Source organism: Ornithodoros turicata, chromosome 2 (assembly GCF_037126465.1).
Source record: "Ornithodoros turicata isolate Travis chromosome 2, ASM3712646v1, whole genome shotgun sequence".
NCBI lineage: Eukaryota > Metazoa > Arthropoda > Arachnida > Ixodida > Argasidae > Ornithodoros > Ornithodoros turicata.
The window spans coordinates 125,823,863-125,846,237 of NC_088202.1; the positions used below are offsets into that span (position 1 = coordinate 125,823,863).

The following is a 22,375-nucleotide window of genomic DNA, read 5'->3' on the forward strand; positions in this document are numbered from 1 at the left end:
ATTGTACAAATGTGGAAGTGGAAGGACACAGTGCATGAAGTTGTGTTATATAGCCGAGACATCAATGGAATTTGAACCGGTACAGCAATCTATCAAATACACTTCGAATCGCGCCCGCTGAACAAAATCACTGGGATTGTGCAACTCTCAGGCACGGTTTCACGAACTGGCGAATCGAGGTCAAGGGTTGCTAAAACTTGAGGTAAACACTCAATTTTTTTACGAACGTTTCAATTACAATAGCTTCGTTTAGTGAAGCAGAGTTAAGCGTTAAATTCAAGTTAAGCGACCGTTGATCTGGATTCAAATGTTAATCGGCATTTGTGAAATTGAGCCTAATTCATCCACCAGGTTACTGTTTATGGCCTCTATAAACATATGGTATTGTAGCAGCAGCGTCATAATCATCACCAGCACCGCCATCGGTTACGCGCAGCACTGCGCGTGACCCGAGCTTTCGTTTTCGGTTCATCGCCATTAACCGTCATTAAACCCATCAACCTCAGTAGAGCCTGGTCGCCTCATTTCTCGCTCTACAGTATCTTCGCCACCTGGCGATGATACATATATTGTCCTGTTACTGCTGCTATATATTCATGCTATATATCAGAAATGCCTGCCTCGCGGAGTTAATAAGGAATATACTATAGCAACACTTTCTAGACGCAGTCTCGTTTTTTATCGCACTTCAATTACAACAGGATACAAAAAGAAGGGATTAAAGTCAATGAGATAAACGCATTTAAAAAGTTTTTTGTGACAACAATTTTAAACAAGGAAAAATATGCGCCTTTCTTAAGGCTGCTAGCGTCGTGCAAAGTAAAAAACATAGAAAACAAGTCACGGCTCAGCCGCACCGCAAACTGTGACACCACATCATAAGCACACGTTACGTACACACTTCCCCAGCACAGAGACCAATTTTATGGCACTAAGGTACCCGAGATCGTAAAACCTACAATAAAATCCACAGGCACGAAGAGTCCACTTGACTCCCCGCCTCATAAACACTCCGAACCTCAACCATCACGATCGCTGACGCCTCAGCCGAGAGAGCAACCTCTTCTTCAACATTGAGCCCTATTGCGTAAGCTCTGAAACACGCACAATGCCCAGCAGAGCATTCGGTTCCTAACACATCCACAAAACGCACTTGCTTCGGAGCCCATGCCGATTTGCGACAAGCGTTCCCCCGTGGTTCCGACAATCGCCTCGTAAAAAACCATTCCAGTGACAGTTATGGACCCTAAAACAGACACAGCCGAAAAGAATGGGAAGAAAAGGAAGCCCCTCGGCAGGCCAGGAGAGCAAATTCGCCAAGGTTGGAAGCCTTCTTTATTTTCTCCTTTCAGCTGTTTACGTTACGCAGACGTGGAAGAAGCATGTGGCTTGCGGTTAACTCTGGTATGGGTGTCCCAGCCTTCGCAAGGACGTCTTGAGGTTCGGGCTCGCTCGAGGAAAGGACATAATGACGTCGGTGTCTTTTGAAGTGCGTTAGAAAAGGCAGAGTATCCACTGAGCTCCGAGTTTTTTTTTTTACGTTATCTTTTCCCGTTGTTGACTGCATATGGTATGGAACAATGGAATCCGCGGCCTTCGCTGAACGGGTATAGCCATCCCCTTCGTCTCCCTTTTCTTACGCTCTTTAGCTTTCTTTAGGCGTAAGTTTTTTTCAAGGACCACGAGCTTAAAACACGTGACACAACCCTAACTATCCCGGGATGCAAAGGTTTTCTTTTTCTTTGCTTGGCTTCGTCGGTGCTGCCGTTCACTTGTCAGTACAGGCACACGTTTTAGTGTAAGGTGCAGCAGTACACCATGTTGGATGTTGTGCTCTTTTACACAGCCGGTGACAACTTTATGGTTGGTTTGGTTTGGCGCAAAATTGTTGGATACCTTGTGCCCAGACTACACAGCGGTTAATAGCGGAGACGTCGTGGAGCGATAGGACACGATAACGTTACACCTTGCTTCAGGTAAGAGGATTATGTCCCGTTCAGCTTCTGCATCCAAACCGCGAGAATAAGGGGCTCCTTTTAGAATGATTGGTCGATGTTTCATAACATCACGAGATGGAGCATATGGATGTTATGGATGTAGAGCACGTCCAAGTTTGGCGGGATGAATGTAGACCCTTGTGCTCACTTTTTTGAATGGCTAATAGCGTTCGCGTAGTTGGTGCAAAAAGTGTGTTAGTGAATGAAACATTGCCCTGAATGAATGAGGATGAATCAAATCAAATCAATGATTGGAGCAAAGTTAATTAACGAATGTTCAAGAAACTCATGTCTTGTATACTGTCAGTGCACTAGACAAAACGTAAATTTATTATGATAATCGTTTCAACTTGAGCAGATGGAAATATAAACATCTATCTATCTATCATCTATCTATAACTTGCGCATACGTTACCAACGGTATCTTGCATCCGATTTAGATGATGATCACTTTGCCAGCTCATCTATAGCATGTTACTTTCGGTCTTCATGAAGAGGTGTCTGCGCAATAAGCACGGACCCGAAGAGATTGAATCCTTTTAATTCTCAAACGACAATAGTTCCGGTTTCACGCACACACACACATCTACAGGCGATTATATGCCTTGCGAAATACAAGCTGCCAACGCATCTGTATCTTGATTGAGAACATAGTCAGTTACTCAGAGTGCATTAAAACATCTCCCCCTTTCGAACAACGCAGTGTACCCGTGTTGTTTCGAAACGTTCATGCACGTTGTCTAAACATGTTTTCTGACATTCCAATCGAATTGAAAACGAGTAATGGCGGGTTACACTCCTGACACACACCGGGGACTCCTAAGCGCCTTTAAAAAAACCTCTTTCCATTATGCGAGACATATTTGACTTATGCCGTGTATAGAACTATATGTTAACGCTTATAGTACAGGGTGTTACCCGAAATAAACCGCTTAAAAATAAAACATTCAAGAATAACCCGCTTAAAAAATACAAGGTTGAAAATAAATCTAAAAAAATAAACAGCTTAATATCTCCATTTAATGAACACCACTTAAGAATCTACAATTAAAAATAAACTGTTCAAAATCCCCTCATCATCCAGCACTGAGGCGGATGGATTGCATTCTGCGTCGGGTTAGATCAGGTTATGTTAGGTTAATCAATTTTTAATCCAATACACTCCCGCGAAGCTTGTCAATGTGCACGGCGTTACCAACACGACCCTGGAGACTTCTTCTATACTCACTATAAACCTCGCTATCAGATACACTCACTACGCGCACATATTTTGTCATTCAAAATTGAGTACTCTAAGATATGTTTTATTGTTCCGTCATTCCTTATCTGACAAGCTAGCGCCAGATCTGAGATTTCTGGCAGCGTGCGCAAAGGGGGAGGGGGAGGGTTAAGTTGGGTAGTTGAGTAGACGAGCGGTCTGCCCGCTTATATAGACTGGCGGCACGTTGCTCGAGGGAGAGGGAAGTGGGGTAAAGGGGAGGTTAGTTTTAACTTATTTGCTGGTAAGTTTATTTGAGTGCGCTGAGACAGCAGTTTGGAGACGTGGGCAGCGCCTCTCGGCCTGCGACTCCTTTCAACAAGGAGTCCTCGAAAGTCATAAAGGTCCCCTCCCCCAAAGCAGTTCTGACCTGCCAGTCTACCAGGAGTATTAAACACCCCACGAGGCCCATATTCTAACCTCACCCCGTGTATAATATGCGGCAGGATAATAAGCTGCGTTAAGTGACCCTGTCCTAAGGATATCCAAGATTGGACGGTGTCAATTTCTGCAGCAATTACATACGAAACTATATTATTAAACCGTGTTTGAGTTATTTTCTACCAAGTCATAACGTGCTACGCATAGTAGAACGACTAACGAAAGAAACGACTAACAAAACGTAAAGAAAAAAAATGTTATAAGATTAACTTCAGGTTCACAGAGTGGTTACGTTGTTCGTTGTTCATAAGAAAAGCACACAATTAGTTCGCATTTAGATTATCATAGCCATATATAAGTAAGCCGCATATAAGTGAATGGGGAAAACAGAAAGTCCCTGTGGAATCGACTGGTGGAGGTTTCACAAAAAATTGCCACGTTTAACTTCCGATTCAATATATATATATATATATATATATATATATATATTTTTTTTTTTTATTGGAGATTAGAGGATGGGGTAGAGCGGGACCAATATTTTGATTTGGATCTCACGTTTTCAGGTGCAAAACACGATGCAGTCTCGGGCTCCGGGAATAAAAATCATCTAAAATGCATAATATGCTAGCAAGAATGAGATCGGGGTGAGATCACCATAACAACCCTGCGCAACTTAACGCAGCGCCATCTGTCGCATGATCCCATATTCTAACAGACTTGCAACCTGCGTTTCCAACATTTGCTCTAAATTCAGTGAAACAAAGCGCTTAAACTCCAATGTGTGCAAAAATGTTTCGCGATCGTATTGTTCCACACTTACACATTGAATTTGGAAGCCTATTATGATCGAAATAAGCATGGACTATGCAAAGCACAATAGAGACGGTTACCGACAATGAAATAGAATTAGTGTAGGGGAGTATTTATTCTGCTAGATTATGGACCCCTAAAGAAGTATTGTAAAACAATACGAGAACAACATCGTAGAATATAGTATTTACTTGTATAATCGTATGTGTCCTGCTATTTACTATTTAGTTTCGGCTGGAGTCAGGTGCGCATTACACAGGGTCGTGGAAAACTTCGCTCTATCACATCAACATTTGTAATATAACGTTTGTATATCAGTTGACTTATAGCACTGCATGCGCGGCAACAGTTTTATTGTTCTATTCACTCTATAGGACTCACTTAGCTTGGTAACCCGTGTAAGTGAATCCTGATCAGCGACGATGGAATGACCCGTTGGGCCAGATGTGCTGGGCCACTGCTCTACCCTTGGTTGAAACGATTGTGATACCTCGTCATATGCTGTACCGAATAAATGTAAAGGACGTTTACTGCGATCGATGTGAACCTGCATTCCAAGTTTTGTAGCAAAAAAAAAAAAAAAAGGACGCGATTCAAGGAATGGGCACCGCAGAGCCGTTTGGCCAATGACTCTGGGGCACCGTCACTAGTGCTGCCACCCCGTGGTGGCCACAGGAACTGTGCACGTATGGACTGCCGTTTGCAGAGTTCCTGCATTTTCCTGTGTGTGTTTTCATTCATTTTTATGTTCATTTCGTGTTTGTTCACTTTTTTCCGCTCGGGAACCGGTGTAGAAAAGATATCGCATCGGCCAGCACTCCTCACGTGAACAACCTTGCATATCGCACGCAGAAGCAAGCGATGTTCTTTTTCCTTGATCTTTCGAACGTTGATACGCTACTCAGACGTTTACCGGATGACTAGTTCTATGGAATGTTGACGTTATCGTCAGTCATACTCGTTAACGACGGCGACCACCAGCGGATCCAGGATTTTTCTGAGGAGGGGTCCAGCCATGGACACCATGAGACACGCAATCTATGGTCAATTAAACAATATCTGAAGTCAGAAATTGTGCTAGGAGTCAGGACATCCGGGCTCACCCCTCTAGGTCAGCCCCTGGCCACCAGTATTCATCCCAATGGGAAGTGGCGATTTTGGCAGTCCACCCCAATTGTGTCGTCGCTGGGAACGAGGCTCAGGATCGCACGGAGACTGGTGGTTTGAGAGTAACGCGACAAGGTATATAGACCCGTTGAAAATTGGCAACACGAACACAATACAAGCTCCAGAGTGTCTAACAGCATGGAAGATTGAAATATGGGAGTCGTCGAAAAAGTCAGACAGAAAAGTCAGACATGCCAAGGGGTCTCAGTAAACGAGCAGGACTGCGCACTCTCTCTCGATGGTGTGTCGTCGTTAAGCCGTGTCAGTGTAGCGTAGTGGTTCGTGCACATGACCGACAATCCAAAGATGTGTAGTTCAGTACGTCCCCGCTGCTGTCTGATATTTTCGACGGCTGCCATATTTCAACTTAAAGTAATCCGGTTCTGACGTCGCGACAGGCGCCTCCTCCCACCACTGAGCTGGCCGCAGGATAGATCACGTGTTTACGAGAACCAATAGCAATGGGCCGAGGTTCTCAGCCCTCTGGTGTCAAAGCTGAGGTGCCTTCAATCCCTTGTATGACGCTGACTATAGACAATACGCTACGCAAGTATGTTTCTGCGCACCAGAAGAGGGCGAGGGTGTAAAATGACGAGCGCGGCGGCGTGCCGCGCTCCCATCCGCCAAGGCCCTGTCGACTCCACGTGCGAACCACAGGAAGGTAAACAATAGAGAACCCGCCATACGTTTCGTGTTTTTTTTTTAACGATACGGTGTTAAATGCCCGCTGTATTTATGACTGTACTTCGTCGCATTTGGATGTAGTGTCACTTTTGTATTTCCGAAGCACACACGGCTGCGTCGACGGTGGGAGAACGCGATTAACTGTTGCCGCTGCTGACAGGTCCGAACGGCATTCTACGGCTAGGGGAGTGTTTGTGTGCTTATGTGTTGTGCTGTGTTTTATGGTGGCTACAGAAACAGTTCAAACATGGTGCACGGCTCTGCCTTCGTGGCGGAAACGAAGAGCACCCCGCCAAGCCACAGTTTAATGTTCTGTTGTGAATGGCCCCGTGGAAGTTGTAACACCTAATAACAGTTGAATATCACAGTTTGCGAGGAACGAGCCTCATCATTGTCCGTTCGGGTGCCACTGCCACATTATCAGACACCTGTTACCTGACATTGTAAGTGCAAGTTCGTACGCGTTCTGAGGCACGGTTGTCTTCGTCCCGTCGTTCGCGTTAGTTTACAGCATTGTAACTGCCATGTGACTACATTATCCACTTTTATGAGGACACTCGCAGTTCGCCCTATATAGTTGTCTACTCCGCGAGACCGTAATCTGCACACAATGGGAAAAATGTTTGCAGGATGCTCACACGAACGAACTCATACAAGAGCCGAATAGTTCAAACTTTAGCAAACATATTGCGTTTAACTTCCGTTTCTCTTTCGTCGATAAACCAAGATCATCCCCAACGAAAAGTGGGACCACTAATATAGAAACTAGAGCTGTTTTAGCTCTCCCAGAGACACTCTCTGCATCGAATTCTCCTTTGTTTACCTTTATGAAGCGCGCACATGGTTCCTCCGGCCAATCAGGAACGTCCTACAAACGTCACCATGACGTCACGCGCATTGACCTCGCGGACTTGGGGAGTGTATACGGCACGTAGGCAAATAATTCGTTTTCAAAAGAAATCATGCGCGCATGACGCAATGAAACACATTTATCAAAATGTCCCATCCCCTTTTAAAGGGCACTAAAGTATAAAAAATGATCCTCGCGGAATGAAATATGACAGCAATACAAAAGGAACTCGATTCATCGGTTCGTCGTTCGTCATCTATGTGCCAACGAAACCAGCAATTTACGCATTCCCTACTCTCTTCTTCTCGAGAAGCATAACAATGCGAAGCGGCCTGTCATTGGTCCCCTCAAACGATTTGCCCAATCATTGCGAGAGATCGGTTGCGAAGACCAATGAGAAGCCGCTCCGCATTGCCTCTCTTCTTGAGCAGAGAAGAGGAGGGAATGCGTAAATTACTGGTTTCGTTGGTACATAAATCACGAACGACGCAATGGAAGATCGCGTTCCTTTTGTATTGCGGTCAAAGTAACGGAATCTCTCATTCCGCCAGGAGGAATGTGTGCACTTCAGTGTTCCTTTAAGACGCTGAAAATTGGTTGTGCGCATGGAGACTTAGGTTTCGTGTCTCTGCTGCTGCGCATTTGTGAGGTTGTAAACATTTTTTGTTGCGGCTTTTCTTTTTTTTTTCTTTTTTGAATTACTATAACGGCTTGATAGTTTGTAAACATCGGCTCGTTGAGCTTGTGGGCTACGACGCACGAGGTGAGGTCAAAACGTTAATTTTGAACCGATTGCACGTCACATCAGGTATGGAGATCACGCCGACCTCATGGATTGTTATGCACACCCATCACAGCCCTTCACACATTACAGTAATTGGCGAATAGGTTTTTATACAAAATACTTAGAATACCTTTTGTGCATATATGCCAAACACCCGAACTTTAAACGATATTCTTCTTATGTATACCCTGGCCTCTACAGCCCAATTTTGAAATTGATACAGAGGTGCGAGACATATGCAGTGTGTTAAGTGTAAAAACATGTGTAAAGTGCAGATTGGTTTCATATTTGACGCATTATTTCTCTGGTCATGTTTGTTTGTTTATTATAGCAGCGTTCTTGTCGGTTCGATTTATTTTTCATCCCTACCAGCCAACGTTCACATGGCGGATACTTGTGTCTGAGGTTCTCACTGTAAAATGTACTGCCGTTTATATCTTCCAGTTCCCGTTCTGAGCAGCGCCGGTGAAGCCGAGCTCAGCGCGCTCACTGCCAGCGCGGATTCTTTCAGGCATAAAATGTTTACAGTAAAGGAAACGCAAAATATGCATATATACAAACTATCCTTTTTTTAGGTGTATAATAAATATGTTCTTCAAAGGGGTGAGAGCAGCATTGATACCGTTTTTGCAGTTGAGTTGTAAGGCCAGGCGGACATCCTCTCGAAGAGAGTTTGAAAATACTGGATGACTAGCTACCTAAAATTCATTAACTTTTTAATTTAGGGCTTCCAAGCAAAAGTGAGGTAGAATCAACGACGATTATCGTTGAAAGCCATTCTGTTTTTTAATAACCCTGAAACGATAAAGTACGTGTGAAATATCCATCGCAGAATTTTGCCAAGCAAATAACCCGAATCCGAAACCATGCGCCTCAGGAGCCCGGGGAGCACAGCGCTCATTCCACGTCATTGGGCCACGAGCTTTGGAGTGGTGGATGTGAATGGAGTAGGTGCTGATCTGCTGGTCAAATCAGACGCTTTCTGGCCTAGACAAGCCGACAACGATAAAGGCCATATGCTGCTCAGACGCGCGGCTTTGGTTTAGACGACGGGTATTATTTCAACGCACATGCTCGTTCCAGGACTTTTTACAAATAGAATGGCAAAAAACGAGGATTCTTTCCCATTCTGCTATCTCACTTTTGCCCGAAAGCCCCTAATTATAGAGCTAATGAATTGTAGGTAACTAGTCACCTGGTAGTTGCATACTACTACATGCATAAAGCCCTCGCCCTTTTCCACACTTTCCCTTTTATCTTACTGTTTCCTTTTTTTTTTTTCTGCAAATAAATCTCCCTCCCCTCGCCACACTTAAACGCAACGCGCGATCGCGTGGTCCGCAGAGGCGTCAGCGCCGCCACGCGTTGAAACTGTGTTCGAGACAGTGGGCCCCTGCGCCTCAAATTTCGCACCAAGCGTCAACGCTTGGCGGCGCTGACGCCTCTGCGGTCCACGCGATCGCGCGTTACGGTTAAGTATAGCGACGGCTTTACTACATACATACATATTACATACATACTCTCTTCGAGACGATGTCCGCACGGTAGTATAACTAAACTAAAAAAGGGGCATCTATGTTTGCGCTCATAGCTTTTATTTTTTTAAAAATCTGGCGCAGCTAAAAAAAAATATTAAAAATTGTATAGCTTAGCAAAATATGAACGAAATCGAATGAGCCTTTTGAGAAACACACGCGCAAAATCTGTGCTTTCTAGGAAAAGTTCCGAACGATTTTGCTAGTTTTATCAAAGTCCGGCAAGAGCTATATATGTATGTACATGCATGATAAACATGCGGAATGAACGACCACTCAAACCGAGTGAAATTATGCCAAACTCACAAAAACGACAAAATATACTGGGTCGCTAACCAGGGTGTATAACAACGGATAAAACGTTTTGCCAAGAATATCTTTTAAAAATCACTATATATGCAGGTCAACAAAGAAATGCAAACTGGAAACCCCCAAGCTCACAGCCAGATATCGATTTTCTTTTTGGTTAAAAATAACCGGCCTTAGAGCCACTTACCATCTCATGTGATGGTTTTTTAGACACATAAAGAGGCTAAAATGTTCGATGCCAATGGGACCTCCTGACCTGATCTGACATGAAGTCGGCCTTGAAGCTTTCTGAAACGCTTCCGATAATTTGGTCATTGCGTTTTTTTCTAAACTTTCCAGGACATGTAGTGTGTTCTGAAAGTCTTCCACGTCGGCAGAACCAGAATGGGGATGGTAATGACGTGAATTGTCGAACATGTCGTTTCCTCATTTTATTAATCATGTCGTCGTGCCGGCTTGTATTATAAGGTGCCACGATGACGCTAGATAATGCAACGTTGTACTGGATGGGACACCTAAGCATATAGAAGGACAAACACAACACAAGCCTCACAACGCCCAGTTGCATACTCGTAACTCGGTTCAATTAGGTAATGCAACTTGTGTATCACTCAAAATGTTAATGCTCCTTTCAGTCCCAGATGTGCACGGTCTTGAGGAACGCGACAGGTGAAACTGCGAATTATGTTAATTTTTATTTGTTCATTTACTACATGTACATACGGGCATGGGCGCCGTCACAGGGGGCTTCCAGAATGTAGTTGTAGGGGCAGTTGACGCACCACAACCCCAAACATTCTGCCCTGCCCCCACTGGAAAAAATATTGGTGGCGCTCCTGCATATACGGGTGGTCATTTACATTATAACTAGGGCTCCGCGCTTCCGATTTCTATTGTAGGGCGGATTCGGCGTATGTTTTTCGGTGCTTGTTTAACTGCATGAAACCGTTGTTTTTCGGTGATTTGGGGTGTACATGATTTGCCACCCCCCCCCCCCCTGCAGTCATCGGGGTATATAAATTGCAACGTACTTTGAAAACTGTGAGTCTCAAACCAAGAACCAATACAAAGAACAAAGCCCCTGTGAGACATGACAAAATTCATTCATTCATTCATTCGTACTCGATGTTTTTTGTCGGTTAAAACCGAATGATGAGAAAAATACCGGCGTGTGTTTATCGCTGTTTTTCGCTTAAAACCCAAAACGCGGAACTCTAATTATATATTTTTCAAAATAGGATGTATTCTTGCACAGTTACTCGTCAACAGGACAATTATACGATAATTATACGATTATTATACGATAACAGCTAAAAGCCGTCTGCATGCATACGTGCAATCGAAATGTGAGCACTAAGTATACTGCACGATGGATTCATTTCACGAATGAAAGTCTTTGGTTGGCAGTATAGTGTTGTGCTTGTCCGTCCTTTGTCCTTTTCGTTGTCTCCTCGCACTGGGGTTTTTATCGCTTTTTGTATGGATCACCAACCCGCCGGGATTTTAACTTTATTTCAGCATTCATTTACTTCACGAAACCACAGGTTTGTTACTTTAATATACAAAAGGCGTTCCAGTATTCCCTATTTTCAAGCATACCGATCGAAGTACACCGCGCTATACCGGCCACTACGTAAAGCAAGTGGGAAACACTAGAGTGTACGCGGAATCAAAAGGCCACAAAAACTCCCGACTTGCGTAAGTTCCTGGAACTGGGAAACAGCAGGAGCCGGTGAAGCGGCGATGGCGGCAGCGACCGCGCACGGCCCATTTTGTGGTACTGATAAGCGAGCACTGCTTGCACAACGCTGTCCGAGAAAGGAGCACCTAATGCGACGATTTATATAGCCCTGAGCTCGCTACTGAATCGGTCCTTTGTCGAACTGCTCGGCATTCAGGGACTTTTTAAGTAGAAGGCCACAGTCATCGGTTGTCCAGAACAAGCCACTTTTAAGGAAGTTCTTGGGAGTACAAAAGAGAACTTGTGGTATTCGTGTCTTGCAAGTCAACCAGTCAGAACTTCGAAAATTATATTGATGCAGTATTCTCGTGGTCGTCTCACACGGCGAGTCTAGTATCGAGAACGTTTGACTGGGACTTTATCAGAAACGCGTAAAGCATGCAAAAACGAAAAAAGAAAGAAAGAAAGAAGAAGAAGAAGAAGAAGAAAGACATGGGCGGAGTTAAAACGAAGTAAATCGCAAAAAAAAAAAAAAAAACTCAAATTGGGAGTAGATTTACACGTAAGGTGAGCCAGCCTATTTGTTGGCGACATGCTGGGAATACCACAAGTACAAGCACAAAAGCCACAAGTACAAAAGCCACAACATTGACAGCTCCTCAGCTCAGCCCTTCCCCGAAAAGCTTCTCAATTATTTTTATACACGCTCTTTCTTCTTCTTCTTTTTTTTCTGTATGTAGGAGCAGCACGTGCCTGCGACAACGGACCCATATATGCTCGATACCTTTGCTCCTGCAATCCTTCATAGTGATTTAGATGTGACCTAGCTATCAGGCTGCATATGTGCATAACCACTGCATGCGCAAACTGCATGCGCAAAATACAAAAATGTTCGCTGAAAGTAAGCTCGTGGAAAGAAGGATGTGATTGATGTGTAATCTTAAAAAAGTACACCTACACAACAGTTTTGATACGCTACTATACAACGAGGACTTGTTCTGTAACTTTGTTTTCGTTTTATTCTATTTTCAACCGAATGCAGGAATTACTTCTGGATGACACTCTATAGCGCAAGCCTCCTGCGTCCATAGCTCACGATGACCTGTCGTTCATGCTCTCTTTAAATACCGATTCTGGCTGGACAGGGTGTGTCAAGAAACATACACCAATGTTTAAGAAAAGACGGAGCACTCTACGCGAATGAAACCAACTGAACGTTATTAGTAGTAGCACGGGCAACACAGACTACGTGCAGCCAAAGAGCTTCGGCCATTTTTTCCCTCTATATATTTCACTGGATTTGCATTGGGCTTTCGGTGGTGAGTCTCTCACCCTGACGGGAGCATATCCCGTTCCACGTGACCTTCTAGAGCCACCCACTCAAAACGTCGCCTGCCTGCGCACTGCTGAAGAGGCCCAAAAGGCCGAAACAGCTGTCCAGTGCTGGTATGGCGACGTTTGAGCACTTACGAACACATATACTACGTGCAGCCAAAGAGCTTCGGCTATTTCCCCCCTATATACTTCACTTTCTTTGCACTGGGCTTTCAGTTGTGTCTTTCAACCGGACTGGAACATATCACGTTCCACGTGACCTTCTGACGCCACCCACTCAAACGTCGCCTGCCTGTACACTGCTGAAGAGGCCCAAAAAGGCCGAAACAGTTGTCCAGCGCTGGTATGACGACGTTTGAGCACTTACGAACGCATACACTACGTGCAGCCAGAGAGCTTCGGCTATTTTCCCCCTACATACTTCACTGGCTTTGCACTGGGCTTTCAGTAGTATCTTTCACCCGGACTGGAGCATATCACGTTCCACGTGACCTTCTGACGCCACCCACTGAAGCGTCGCCTGCCTGTACACAGCTGAAGAGGCCCAAAAGGCCGAAACAGCTGTCCAGCGTTGGTACGTTTGAGCACTTATACGAAAACATACACTACGTGCAGCCAAAGAGCTTCGGCTATGCTTTTCCTATATTCTTCACTGGCTTTGCACTGGGCTTTCAGTGGTGAGTCTTTCACCCGGAATGGAGCATATCACATTCCACGTGACCTTCTGACGCCACCGACTCAAACGTCGCCTGCGTGCGCACTGCTGTAGAGGCCCAAAAGTCCGAAACAGCTGTCCAGTGCTGGTACGGTGACGTTTGATCACTTACGAACACATACTCTACGTGCAGCCAAACAGCTTCTGCTATTTTTCCCCTATATACTTCACTGGCTTTGCAGTGGGCTTTCAGTGGTGAGTCTTTCACCCGGACTGGAGCATATCACATTCCACGTGACCTTCTGACGCCACACACTGAAACGTCGCCTGCGTGCGCACTGCTGAAGAGGCCCAGAAGTCCGAAACAGCTGTCCAGTGCTGGTATGGCGACGTGTGAGCACTTACGAACACATACACTACGTGCAGCCAAGGACCTTAGGCTATTTCTCCCAATATACTTCACTGCCTTTGCACTGAGCTTTCGGTGGTGAGTCTTTCGCCCGGACTGGAGCATATCACATTCCACGTGACCTTCTGACGCTACCCACTCAAACGTCGCCTGCCTGCGCACTGCTGAAACGGCCCAAAAGGCCGAAACAGCTGTCCAGCGCTGGTAATGCGACGTTTGAGAACTTACAAACAATATATACACATATATGTAATGGTTGCAAGTATATGTAAGTCGTATATGTACGCATTGGTGTGAACCACTCCAGGTCAGAGCACGTGATGTATTTGGCCCTTCTCTCAACGTCATCTCTATACACAGCGACAGACCGACTGCTTACCATATCCTAGGCCAGCACATGCTTCAGAGATAGCAGCCGAACACAGAAGCATCTACATTGTACCAGTTGCTTGAGGGAAACCAGCCGTATATACAGGGTGTTTCACCTAAAGTGATAAAAAATTCTAACTGGCGACGTATTCGCCGCAGGATTATGGGACTTTCGGCAATTACTTCTGGGAACTTTTGCCGCCATTTAGGAAGGCTTTGTGCAATTTTTAATTGCGGGAAATTTATTTTTTCAATTGAGCTTTGAAAATTGCCAAACGAACATCACTTTTTGTTACTGAAATGTGAAGTCCTCCGCGGATAACCACAGACCCAACAGAAACTGTGCACAGTATCGCAACAGAAATTGTCTAAAAGATTTATAAAAATTCCGCTTTGGCCCCGCCTGCTTGATTGTCGCAGGGATGAGCGCGGGGAGAGGAGGAAGTGTTCCCACCTCTTGTTTTACCTTTCTTTCGCCGTTTTTGACCTTGATGCTGGTGACAACCGTCTTATCACAAAGAAGGCAAAAACAAATGAAGGCGGGGACACTACCTCCTATAGACGCACATTTCGCTTCTCCTATATAGACGCGTCTCTGCGAAAATCAAGCAGGCGGGGCTAAAGCGTAATTTTTAGTAATTTTTTTCGACTATTGCGGTTGGTATACTGTGCATAGTTTTTGTTGGGTCTGCGGTTATGCGTGGACGACTTCATATTTCTGTTTTAAAAAAATTGAGATTCGCTTGACAATTTTCAACGTTCGATTGAAAAAAATAAATTTCCCGCAATTAAAAATTGTCTAAAGCCTTCCTCAATGGTGGCAAAAGTTTCCAGAAGGTAATTGCCCACAATCCTCCGACGAGTAAGTCGCCATTGAGAATTTTTTATCACTTTAGGTGAAACACCCTGTATTTCTGGGTTATGGGCCCCACCCTCACCAGTGTCATTCAGAACAAATACTCCAGCTTTCCTTCGTGCCTCGAGTCCTAGGGCCAGTACGGCCTCCCTTGCACCATTTTATGGCAATTTCCCCTTATAAGCACGTGGGTCTGTGTCCTCCGGGGTACAAAAACACCCCACTCACGCATAATGTAAAACCCCGATACTAGGGAACACGAAGGGACAGACACAACACGAAGTTTCAGGGTTTTACATTATGCATCATCTTCACCAGCTCGCTTGCTTCTTAGCGATTTGTTCACCCCACTCATTTTCACCAAGTTAAGGAGTTTAGTCGGGTGCACAAGTCTAACAATACCGTGTTCCAACAACATGGACCTATAGTGCAAGACCGCTAAAGGAAAGACATAATGTGGCTTAATTCGTGTAGGAAGAAAATTCATAGGTGCCGGAGTTTGCCTAAATAGCACGTTTTAGATTAAGAACCAGTTCTGTTACTTGGATCCGGTTGCCCTTCCGTTGCGGCGTTTCCATTCTGGATAATAAATATGTCACCACTCGATGGTATCATGCAGTGCGACATGTAGGCGGTGTTTTATGCGCGACTAGTGTCGTTAGGTAAGAGTCAATCTTTTAAATACACCGCGTGGTCGATGGCCTTCCTTATCAGTCGGCCGCATCACCACATTACGTGACCGCAGGCTCACGTGGGAAGAAGAAAGACGCGGTAAATCCACTCATGGGATGCTCACTTGTAATCACGCAGAACTTGGTGCTTTGCTCGTTCTGCAGCTAATCATAGGGGGAAATCTGTAATGACCGAAAGAAAATAAACGCTGTTTTCTTGAGGTCCAGCAAGTTTCACGTACCGATTAATGTTGGGTGTGAATGTGAACTGCTCTTCGTAGATGTCGACAACGCTTGTCAACACGGGCAATCTGTCAGAGCGAGAAATAGTTTGCTGGTTTTGATTACCTCTTGCTTCCGAAAGGTGCAAACTGGACATTCTTGCATGAGCGCCTAATAAAGCATAAAGCGCGGTTCAGTTTACAAGCGTTTTCACTGGACGTTTGTGAGCGCCATGGCAGCATTCATGGCGGGAACGGTATGGGCCTCCCCAGATTTTCGTTATTAGCGATAGTAGTCACCAATCCACCGTAGAATCCTTTGTCCTGCATGTAATGGGAATATGCCTTGAACTGTGCCTTTTCTTGTTTGATAGTGGTGGATTTTCTTTCAGGTAGATATAGCTATAAGATATGTGTGTTGTGGTAAGCCGTAATTATACAACGTATAACATTACATGCGCCATTTTGTGCGTCACGGTTCAGATAACACGAAGCCGTGAACCGCACCTGTGGACACAGCTTTTCACTTTCGCACCACTAAACCCACATGGCATAGCAATGCACCATTGCATAAGCCCACTTACCAGGCTGAAACTGTAGCTGGTTATCGCAACTACCCGTTCTCGATTCTCCCTTCTCTCTTTATCCTTCTCTAGATCACATTACTCAAAAGGACTTTCATTCTCTCTCCCGTATCTGAATTGCCTCCCTCATAGCGCCGTTCTTGGACGACCCAGGTGCATTGGCCCATTGGACTGTTCCAGGAGAACCGACCACATAGAACATTTGAATAGAAACCTGGCCTGTATGTAGCCCATACAACATAACTAGAGGTTAGGCTGGGTCTATTTAAGTTTATTTCTAGAAAGTGTAGTTTGTTTGACCCTGATGTGTGAAAAAGTATTGTGGTATTGTGCGGACGATAAGTAATGAGATTGTCCACTTGAATTGTGGCTTGCTATCAAAACGCCCACTCCTCAGCTGAAAAGGCATATAATAACGACATGGTGGCTGATAATTGGTGGTTCATATTATGATACTTCCCACACATCAGCTGCCAAGTTTTGCTGGATTTTTTCGCGTACGGTTTAAATTCGCGAATTCTTTAATTCGCGAAATTTAGAGGCTCATGCACAAACATTGGTGTGTCACATCACAGTTTCTTTGAATCCTTCTTGTTCAATATTATTTCACCAATTACCGCCCGCAGTGGGGTTGAGTAGGTCCCTGGCGATGTAACTCCCCCAATCATCATCATTAAAATAAAGTTGTTGTTGTGTGACGAGTCCACATCATCGCCGTGGAGTCTTCTTACTTTACGTCGTCCGGTTCGGGGAACGGCTGTCCTTCACAAGGTTACAATTGCGAGAAACAAAATCAACGTGCAGGTTCTGACGCAACACTGTATGGTCTCACATCTCCATTTTTTATTTATTTTTCCAATCAGTCAATCAATCAACACTTCGAACAACTCGGGCTTCGTATTATGCAATCCAGCGCATGAAGTTATCTTCCTTTATCCATTTCTTGAGAAAGTGTCCAATCAGTGAGTATTATGTTCGCGTTGTATGCTTATCAATTTGCTTTGAAAGCAAACACGCTAACATATGGTCGAGATGAACGCCGCAGATGAGCGAATAGTAATTGCCTTGAGAACAAAACGATATGGTTTGTTTCGCGGCGGGTACAGCGCGAAGGGAGTTTTGAGAAAGCGTATAGAATGCGACGGGTACAAACACGAATGGGCAGTTACGATATACAGACGATACTTTACATCTTGCTATTTCTTCGGTACCTTAATCTCGTACCACAAACTGTGTACGCTATCAGCATCGATAACACATTAAAATCGACTGAAAAATAAATAAAGAATTAACAGCCGTTGTAACCTTCAACGATTAAAAAAATATCTATATTCCGCTATACTGATGGGTCGAAAATACTGCAAAATCTGGATAAGAAACAGAGTAACAATTCAGGATGATATTTGAAACGCTTTCAGGTATAGTTCTGACTATCGTTGACGCTGACTATGCATTTCGAGCTATATAGTCGTGGAGGAAACATTACGGTAGTTCGTGAAGGAAATAGATTTGATGTATGCCTTCCGTCATTGTACTACTCCGCCGTCACGAAACACGTGCTCTTCTGATGAGGAAAGATCGCCATAAAGGAGGAACCAGTACATTTAAAAGGAATTTCAGTTTTGAAATGGTACTCGTCTCTGTCCAAGGCTTCCGCACGCTTTTCCGCATCAGTGACCTCAGAAACAGATGCGCATCCATCATCAGTCTGCATGAATGCACTAGACAGATGTAAAGGCTCACTTACCGAACTGGCTTCGCATCCAAGGGTAGAGAGGGCTGGGCATGGCTCCCGAATTATGGTTCGGCTGCGGCTGGCCATTTGGGGGCATAGCACCGTGATTTGGGGAGTAGATGTTTTGCTGCTGCTGCGGCGGCGAGTGCACAGGACTCCCACAAGCCGCTGGATGCATCACGGGCGTCGTGCCACAGTCTGTGCCTCCACGAACAACCTGTGGGTCACCGTGACCCATATGTCCGCCTTGCATTTTGCAACTGGGATACTGCGCCATCGGCGGCGGGACTGGCGCTTCATTCGGCGACCCACGACAGTTCTGGCCGTCCACCGACGCCGGCACATACGCATTGGGATGCGTCATAGGCGGCTGCTGAGGCTGCTGTCCCCCACAGTGGTTCCCGTAATAACCGCCCGGTGGGCTCGGAGAATTACCCGTATTCGTGATAGCACGGATCTCGAGCCTATCGTACGGCGGAAACCGGGGGTAGCCCTGGTGTCCCGGAGAGCCTCCGTAAGGTAGGTACTGCCGCTGATCGCACGGGTCACCGTTGGGCTGCGGCGCAACATGTAGAGCGCCGTAGTGGTCGCCGTTGCCCACTCCTCCTGCCGCCGGCCGCATCTCGGTGGGCAGGTAGGAGTTGGCGAAGTACGAACTCATGGCCACGTCGATGTCCCCTATCTTGGTGGCCGTCTGAGGCTGGGGCTCCAGAGGAAACGCGTCCACGGTCTCCAGGTCTCGTGAGGGCGGGGGTCGCAAGAGAGAGGCCGCTAGCGGGCGCTCTCTCTTGGCGTCTCAGGAGACGACGGACGACACAGCTTCACGCCTCCTGTGGCGGCGGCGGCGGCGGCGGCAGCAGCTGCTCCGCTAGCATTCGGACCTGCACGACGGGAGAGAAACGGTGACGCAAGGTTGTCAAACAAGCTCACTGGATTCAGAAAATGTGGAATGCGTAAGCGACCTCGGTGACTCTGAGCAGAAAGGCACCATTTGTGTCTGCCAAATACTTCGTGGGGGGGGGAGCAATAAAGCGAAATGTTTCGGAACAAGGGACGACTGTTTGCGCTATTTGAGTTGTGGGAAGCAGACATGTTTCTAGGATGGTTCCACAGTGTTTGCAATGGCGTCAATAGGTACCAGGTATCCATCTAACCTAAAGGTTGTCTTGCACTTTGTTGAACTGCTCATGGTAACAATCAAACCTATAATACGCAAAAAAAAAAAGAGAGAGAGAGAGAGAGAAAAGAAAAAGACAAAGTGCCGATGAAGTAATTTGAAAAATTTCCCACTGGAATGGGAAATAACAAAAGAAAACGTGTTTACACAAGCACTTGTGTTCTACCTCGGAGGGACGACAGCAATTGATTCATGTCAGCATTCTTTACAAGTCTGAGGCGACGCCACTCCAGAGTTACGTTAACCTCATAGTGCACGTTCTAATATGAATGAAACTGGGGTTCTTATTCATACGGCGATCCAGGCATAGTCTCTTCCTGTGCCCACGTATCGACGGAGAACAAACAGTATACACAGCCGTTAGCAATTAAGACAGCCTGTGTCAAAAGCAGAAAGATGCAGAGTGCAGGACTGAAATCATCATCTCGTTACCGCAAAGGAGTACACAAAGCTGCGGTATTTTCAACTAGAAACGTATGTACAAGTTATTTCTTAACTCGTCATCGGTTCAGCTACTCCGACATCTGCCATAACGTGACATGCCGACATGGCACAACTCTGTCTGGGAGATATGCCGCGTAAATTTAAACGGCGGTTATTTGCATCAATGTAAGCCAGCATTGCAAGCTCCATACAGCAAAGGGGTAAACAAAAGAGTAGTGTCAGTAGAGTTTACGAATAGTGAAAGCTGTATGCGATCTGGAGGCTCTCTGACAGAACCCATTTCTCTATATAGGCCCAGAGTCTTCAGGTTCAATTTTATGAGGTTCAACCTGCCGACAAAGGTGAATGTTCCCACTTACTACGCACTGGATATACGACACCGTTTTCGTCAGTACATTGGCATGGAGTAGAAAGCGTGCATGATGCAATAAACCACAAATATCGAAGTGTCACAACACCTTTAAGAGCTTCACCATGCGACTGTTGTCGCCGTGCAGGGAAAGCTATACGCTCCCCAACGCGTGTAGTGTCCCATTTGTCCGTATTCCATCTTCACATCCACCAATCATCGTCATTTCAGCTGTGGAGTGTCACCGCGTAACCCCTGTCATGGGGCTCCCAGGTCGAAACTATACGACAAGCTTCGCAACGATGAGCGCAGACAGCGAACATTCGTTGTCGCGCAATCAACGCTTGTTCTCCGTTCCCACGACGACTTTGCCAGACGCTAAACTTAGAGGCTGTGCATCATTCCCAACTTGTGGCAGCGGCTCTGGCAAACTGTACCTTTTAATTTGCGCCCTCTATGTGCAAATGGCTATTTCGAGGTACCACGGAGGCGAAAGGAGTTGGTGGTGGAACGATGACAGACACCTGTCCGTTTTTTTAAAGGCGAAGTCATGTTGCGGATAGGGGGACTAGACTTAGTATTTGTTGATATTACAGTTTCACAAACAAACCCTTCTCTCGGAACACTTTCCAGAAATACGCTTAGCTACCTTACGAGTGCCAACCAAAGACTGTTAAAAATTCGGCACAGCCAACTCGCGCAAATTGCTTGAGCTGTGCACCAAATTTCCTTCATGCGTGAAACATATGCATATGAATCTGTATAATGGGCGTACTAGACAATTTATAAACTTTGTGTGCGTGCCCTCTACATTATGCGTATCAGTGTCGCTGAACGCACAAAAAGAAAATATAGAATAGAAGAACTCAAAATATTTATTGCAACATTAAAAGCGTTAAAAGAAAAACAAGTGCAAACGTTTTATGAGGTGCAAACGCAGACGAAGGCAACAAGAATAATCAATTTTCCATTGGCATTGGCAAAAGTCGATCTATTGCCTTCATGTAAACCAGTCTATATCGACTTAAAAGATAAGTCGCAGTAAACCGCGTCAGTCGCCTTATGTAAACCGCGTCAGTCGACTTATTCAACCACTTCCTATACGTCAGTGCAGGATGCCTCATCCGCTCTCACCTCAGAATAGTATACGTGGATGACGGCCAGAGAAGGAGGAAAAAGAATAGCTGGCGGCGCCGATTTCCACGCACGTCCAAAAGAATACATGTGACGGCTCACTGATTATGAAAAGAATGGCGTGCCGAAAGGCTGCAAAAGTATTTGAGAAGTAAAAGAATTTAGGCGATGACAAAGTTGTCTGTAAGGTATCTAATTTTCAAGGATGAGGGTGGCGCTGCAGTCGGCAGCCCTGTAAACCGTCGCCCGTTGACCTTAACGCTCAGTCGACAAGTCCGTGCATTGTAACGGCAGCTATAAACATCGCTCGTCACTAGAGGGTCGTAGAATACCGATCGCTTGCGCGAAAAATTTTAAACTCTCGTAAAGAGATAACTCAAGCTTCTTATTCAAACAACTTTTACGCCATTCTTCTTGTAACGTAGAATACTTTTCCAATTGGCGAGAGACACTCACGAATTGCTCACCAGCGGCGTATTCATCGGAAGCCAAACCCTGTGCGAGGTATGCTTCTATAAAGAGGGAGGCGATGTGACGGGAGAAAGAGGCCCTCCTTGGCGCCGTGACTTCTCCCCCCCCCCCCCCCCCCCCACACACACACACCCGTCTCAAGGCTTCTCTCAACAGATCCCGGAAAAGAGAGAAAGCAACTCACCGAAAACAGATCGCTTACGCTTTCATTATTGCACCATTAGTACGAACTGCAAAGATCTGAGCCGAAGAACACGGGATGAACGACGACATTTGGTCACGTCTGTTCCTTCAATGAAAAAGAAAAAAGAACAAAAAAAAAGAAAAGATAGCTCGCCATGATTCTTGGAACTTACTACCCTCACTGTTAATCCTCTCTGCCCTGTTGGATCATTCAAACGCAGTAATTCTAAATCTAAATCCCTTCGTCTTGGCACCTTAGCCATTCAACGATGCAGACACTGGACATAATCGAAAGGTACACGCTAACGAATTATCACGCTCACTTC

At 45.5% G+C, this 22,375-nt stretch overlaps 1 protein-coding gene across 4 annotated transcripts in view; it reads right to left on the bottom strand.

The window, feature by feature from the left end:
- The window catches only part of LOC135386066 (homeotic protein antennapedia-like), a 142,498-nt gene that overhangs the window by 34,856 nt on the left and 85,267 nt on the right, over nucleotides 1-22,375 (bottom strand). For all 4 annotated transcript variants that reach the window (XM_064615785.1, XM_064615786.1, XM_064615787.1 and 1 more), the window contains one exon: nucleotides 18,304-19,172. In XM_064615785.1, coding sequence (XP_064471855.1) covers nucleotides 18,304-18,952 — 649 coding nt within the window. In that variant the 5' untranslated portion in view covers nucleotides 18,953-19,172. The remainder of the gene's footprint in view (nucleotides 1-18,303; nucleotides 19,173-22,375) is intronic.